General features: G+C 34.4%; 1 protein-coding gene across 1 annotated transcript; it reads left to right on the top strand.

Annotated features, from left to right (window-relative positions):
• The first annotated feature begins 2,083 nt into the window (after nt 1-2,083).
• LOC128129250 (serine carboxypeptidase-like 51) lies at nt 2,084-6,100 on the top strand. The gene is made up of 13 exons (XM_052767881.1): nt 2,084-2,222; nt 2,300-2,394; nt 2,856-2,963; nt 3,059-3,299; nt 3,735-3,778; nt 3,869-3,936; nt 4,021-4,126; nt 4,212-4,393; nt 4,462-4,531; nt 4,690-4,740; nt 4,834-4,886; nt 4,993-5,128; nt 5,801-6,100. Exons 1-13 carry the CDS (start codon nt 2,084-2,086, stop codon nt 5,867-5,869), a joined length of 1,362 nt encoding a protein of 453 aa, XP_052623841.1. The 3' UTR covers nt 5,870-6,100.
• Nucleotides 6,101-6,415: the final 315 nt, after the last annotated feature.

Raw genomic sequence — 6,415 nt, 5'->3', positions numbered from 1 at the left:
GGCCCTAAGAGCTAGGCTTAGAGTTTGGGCTTGTTGTACTAGATGTTTGGACCAGAGGAATATATATATATATATATATATATATATATATATATATATATATATATATATATATATATATATGCCTTGGGCCCTTGTGTTGGGCTTGCCACTTGGACTTGAGAGTTGGGCCTTGGGAGAGCCCATTTGTTATTGGGCCTTGGTGGACCCAATGAGTTTTAGGTTATTGATGGGCTAGTTAGTGGACTACGTTTAGACCTAAAGAGTGAGGATTTGGACTTAGATCTTATTTGGGTAATTGTGGATTTTGGTCTAGTGTTAGAGGCCGATGCGGCAGCAGCATCCATATGAGCTGTTCATCATCCGAGATGAGTCTTTTCACTATACTTACCATGAATGGTATCTTTTTGTGACAGTGATGTCTTATGTGCTTATATGTGTATCGTGATATTTTGTGTTATGTCTTGTGATTTATGTTGATTATTATTATTATGAGCTTGTTGAGTAGGACCGGAGGGTCCACCCGAGTTGTGGAGCCACAGGGTCTCCACTAAGACACATTGACCAGAGGGTCGTATTGAGTAGCCTCGAGTGGCTAATGTGATGTGTGTGGTATTTTTGGGAACTCACTAAGCTTCGTGCTTACCATGTTATGTGATATGTGTTTTAGGTTCTTCTATGGATCACGGGAAGGCGCCGGCTTGATTGTACACACCAGAGAAAGAGTTATGTTTCGAGGATCCTGGATTATTAATTAAACAATTATGGATTTGCGTATTGTAAATTAAATAAATAAGATTTTTATGAAATGTGTTATGAGATTTATGTGATTTTAAAATGAAATTTTTGTTTGAAAATTTGCGGTGTTACAAAAAGCGGGACAAAAGTTAGATCTAGTCTCATACCAACTAATGTGGAAGCTTTGATACTTACAATGGTCCAGAAACAATAAGGTGATGATCATGATGATTCCTTGCAAGCCTCCACAAAAGATCACCTTTTTCTTCTTCTTTACTTCTTCTTCCAAACCAAGAATGGCTCTAAATGACCACATATCAAGCAATGATGGAGACTAGGGTTTTTTTTAGGAGAAAGAGGGTTTGGGCTGATAAGAACCCTAAAATGAGTTTAGAGGTGGTTAAATACGAAAGAAACCCTAAAAGATCATGAGCTTGGGTTGCAGCAGTTCTCATATTGTAAGCACTCTGTGTCTAACGTCGTGAGACCAGTCTCGCATAACAATTCATCTTAACCCACCTCATGTCTTGAGCCGCTAATGCCTCACGTCGTAAGGATCCCTTTTCTAAAAAATCCAACATTCTGACCCCCTTGAAACCCTAATTCAATTCATCCAGGAAAATGTGTGTTACAATATTGATGGACTTTCTGTCAGTAACGTGTGCCATCGGTAATCTTTGGTAAAGTCAATGTCGGTCATAAAGGGACCCGTCGATAATCCAAAGGAAAACCGTATGTATAGGTGTATGTCAGTAATTTAGTAACGGAAAAAAAAATGTCGGTGTCCCGTTGAGATTCCGTCGGCATAATTTACCCACGAACCAAAACGTGACCGCCATTCTTCGTCGGCAATCCATCGGCATCATCCTATTCGTCGATTCTTCGTCGGCAATCCATCGGCATCATCCTATTCCGACGAAATATGGACGTATAATGCCGTTGCTATTTCCCGATTCTCTAGTAGTGTAGTTTCTTCATTAGATTATTCCAACTAGATAGTGTTTACAGTTGATTAATAATTTATGCAATAAATTTTTGCAGTATATTTTATTTTCGTATCCTACAAATGCATGAGTTCCGATTAATTAATAATAATTTATGCAGGAATTTTTGTTGAAATATTCCTAAAATACGTTCAAACAATATGTATTGCACCAAAAAGTTTCAAAATTTTAATCATTTATGAGGATTATAACAGTTCATTTCTTGTGTTAATCATCCAATTAGTTTGTTCTGTTTTTTGCTTTAAGCCGTAAACAAAGAGGAGAATCTTCTTGTGTTATGTTTTCATCCTATTTATAACATATATACTTCTTTTGAACTTTATTTCATATTCAAGATGAAGATGGTCTCCATGAAAAATCCTTGTGTTCTTGTTTTTCTATGTCATTTAGCTTTCATTTCTTCGGTTACTTCAACAGGGAATTGTTCGTCAGGAACCATTGATGGTTCCGAAACATGGGGATACGTTGAAGTTCGCCCAGGTATGTGTTTAGCTTTACTTGGTTAAATTTATTGCTAGCAAGAACTCATGTTTCAGTTTTTGTTGTTTTTGTTTTAGGTGCGCATATGTTTTGGTGGCTGTATAAAAGTCCTAATAAACCCAAACAACCAACCAAACCATGGCCAACCATTCTCTGGCTCCATGGAATCCCGGTAAGTATCCATACATTATTGAGGTTTTTCGGCCCATGATGACAATAGCTTTGCACTAACCGCTAATATTGCCAAAAAAAAAGTACTAGTAGTAGTTTGATTTACTGGGTACCAACACCAGTACTGGTTTTTCATATCGGTTCTCTTGCTAACATATCAAAATGAGGTATTGTTTTAACGTTTTCCTATTTAATGAATCAAATGAGACATGACTGAACCTTAGCTAGCTAGCTAGTAAGTTATATATATGATACTTCCTCTTGACTTAATTGAAAAAGAACGACTTATATATATATAATACACAAGGTCGATGAATTAAGGCTTTAATTCCCCCTGCACTAAATCCTAATCATTTTCACAAATATTTGTTAATTAGACATCATTTATCCCGCAACATGTTCTATATATGATGACCACCTAATAGTTTAATCAAGGCTAGCTAAATGTGTTTACCGTATCAGGATGAGTCCGCAGCTGGCAACGGAAATTTTGGAGCAATCGGGCCCTTGGATGTTGACTTGAAGTCAAGAAACTCGACATGGCTTCAGAAGGCTGATCTCTTATTTGTGGTATGATTAATTCAAGCTTTAATTTGCTTTCATTGTATTTGAAGAGACAGGATAGTTAATCTGATTAAGTCATGCCCTTACTTTTGTGATTCTAGGATAGCCCGGTTGGGACCGGGTATAGTTATGTGGAAGATGGGAGCTTGTTTGTTAATACCGACTTAGAAGCAGCAACAGATGTAATCACATTGTTGAAGGAGATCTACAACGGAAATAAGACCATTGAATCGCGTTCACTATACATTTTTGCAGAATCCTATGGAGGTAAATCTGCTGTCCCCACTGCACTTGCCATTCTACAAGCCATCAAAAATGGAGAACTCAATCTTCAACTTGAAGGTACGTACTATATTAATTAATTTTTGCAAATAATCTCATTCTTCTTGTTGTCCTTTTGAATAACTGTATTTGGTCACTACAAGATGTCAACAACAGCTGCACAAACGATTTCCAATAGCTACAACGTACCCAATAGTTCTGGAAACTGATCAAGGTCTAGGATGTTGTAGCTAAATCCTTAGGGCTTTATATACCAAACTATCCATCGTTTTTTGTGAGATTGACAAAAACAAAACATGTCTAAATTATAACAATAGCGTTTCTTCAAACAAAAATTGAAAAGTTAAATATTAAACTCTATCATATGAAAAACTTATTTTGTTAAAAATTGTTTATTAGTAGTATAATTTTCAAGTCTTTCTTTTTTTTGTGTAATAAAAGGTCGTGTACGATGATTTGAAAAGTCAATTATAGAAACCTTATTGTTCGATATAGGTGTTGCACTGGGCGATAGTTGGATCTCTGCAGAAGATTATGTGGTAACTCATCACGCTCATTTTTGTTCCAAATAATCGATTAATTGTCAACATTGAAATGTTTTTAACAACATAACCGACCGAATTTTGCAGCTTTCATGGGGTCCATTACTTAAAGACGTCTCGAGGATTGACGATGTTGCTTTGAACCGATCTAATAGGTTCAAATTAATATTTTAAGCGACTAATCTTGAAAAGCGTCGCAAAAACTTACTAAATTACATATATAATGCTTTTGTTTGCAGCATCGCCTTAAAGATTCAGCAGCATATAGCAGATGGACAGTACGAAGAAGCCGCATATTCATGGTTCGATCTCATGAAAGACATTTATGAAAGTAGCAATAATGTGGTAAGATGGTGATCTAATTAATATCGTTTAAAAAGTGTTTTTCTCAACGCATGCATTTGATTAAGCCAAATTTTGGTTTTTATAGGATTTCTTCAACTTTATGTTGGACGATGGATACACTGATCAGACCTCTTTGAAGACAAAAGCATCGAGAATATTGGGAAAGAAATCTTATGACATGGTCTCAGAAGCCAATGCAACTGACCTTTATTCCGTAATGAATAATCAGATCAGACAGAAGCTCAAGATTATTCCCTCTGACCTAGAGTAAGCTCTTTTGTATGTTTTTTATTAGTTATAGATATCATATTAATGATTAGCGGAATCTTATTTAGATGGGGAGAGCAAGATGTTTATGCGTATTTTTCCATGGTATACGAGTACATGAGACCCAGAATCGCAGAGGTGTAGCTTTTAACCTATATATTCAACATTTAGCAATCCCTGTTTTAGCCATGAACTCATGATCAGCCTCCATGGCTCATCTGTTTGTGATATTAACAAATTTTGTCTTTGTCCTTTATGCTCAAACTGCTTATCGATCAATATTTTAATTTCTACAGGTTGATGAGCTTTTGTTGACGGGTGTAAATGTGACTGTATTCAATGGTCAGGTGAGAAAATCTTGCCAAGTGACAATTAGAATCAACTACTTAATTAGTAGATGCAAAGAATCACATGTTGTGCAACTTTTAATTTTGTGACAGCTTGATCTAGTATGTGCAACAAAAGGGACAGAAGCATGGATCAAAAAACTAAAGTAATGGACTATATATATATACCCTTTTTCCTGTGTTTTAATTGTATGGGATGTAAATATTATTAGACTATAGGTTGCTAATATGTTGGTTCGTTTTATTGTTCAGGTGGGATGGTTTGTCGGAATACATGAACCTGAATAGGACTCCATTGTACTGCGGTGAAGATAAGAGCACCACCAAAGGTTTCTACAAGTCATATCAGAACTTTGCATTCTATTGGATTCTTGGGGCTGGACATTATGTAAGTATTTGTCTTCAGCTTTTCATGTCACTCGAACCCAAAAAGCCCAGTCCAGTCAAAAAATCAATAGGCCAGACCGTTTGCTCAGTCTGGTTTAATGAATTCTTCATTCTAATAAAAAATTATTAATTATACTGTATTACTAACAAAATATAAATAAAAAATGAATAGATTTACCAAAATACCACTTTAATTAGTTTATATACATTATAATCGAGGTTCAAAATGGTGTAAGTACTCACATGACAATAACCTCAAATCTCAAAACCATGTCAAGCCTTAGTAAACCATTGTGTTTTTCATGCTGTAAAATTTTATTTATATTAAAAAAATCATATAGTTATAGAATTATATCATATATATCATATTTTTAGAATGGTTAAAACAACACTTAACATGAAAAGTAAACAAAAAATAATCCAACCGATAATTAAGGGTTAAATTTCGCAAAATATTGCTCGATCTAATCATGTCCTTAAAGACGTGATGTAGTTCAAACCGACACGTATGTATGATATAATGCTTCAGTTGGACAGTCCTGTAAAAACATGGAAAGCCCCGTCTAATTGTGAAACTATAATGTTAATGACTCCTTAGACTAGAGATTTTCACAGCTTGTAATTTTATTTCCAACACATGCATATATTGTTACTAATCTATTTTTTTGGCCAGGTTCCGGTGGATCAACCTCTAATTTCTCTAGAAATGGTGGATGGTATCGTGAATACACCTAAGTTGTAAACGTTGATTGTCTATCCATGGCGGGGAGATTGCGTTCTTGGATTGAACGAAACTGAATAATAAAAATCATGCAATTGAATGTAATAAGTGAACTTATAAAATACAATATGTTTTTACCAATTAGGTTATTAATAATCAAATAAAAAATTTAGCCGGTGATTGGAAATTTTTGAATCTATACGAAATCATGAAATAATTCAAGTAAAATGAAAACGAAATATATCATGAAATCAAAGTAAAAAATTTTCAAATTTGTTTAAAAGGAGTAATAAATAATATATAATTTTATCTTTTTCATGCTAGCATAATATTGGCAATAAGAGATAGAGTTTTCGTGATGAGACATTTCTTAGTGTAAGATCATAGTTGTTTTGTTTTAAACTATATATATAAAAACAAAGAAAAGGCATTTGAACCCGTAATGCATCAATAATCAAAAGTATAATTGATTTGTTTTAAACTATATATATAAAAACACTCAACTACGAAATACATATCTAAACATCATTTTTTGGGAATGCTAAATTTTATAAAACTAGTGAGGAC

The sequence above is a fragment of the Lactuca sativa genome, chromosome 9 (assembly GCF_002870075.4).
Source record: "Lactuca sativa cultivar Salinas chromosome 9, Lsat_Salinas_v11, whole genome shotgun sequence".
NCBI classification, from domain to species: domain Eukaryota; kingdom Viridiplantae; phylum Streptophyta; class Magnoliopsida; order Asterales; family Asteraceae; genus Lactuca; species Lactuca sativa.
This window is presented reverse-complemented; position numbering and strand designations above follow the sequence as displayed.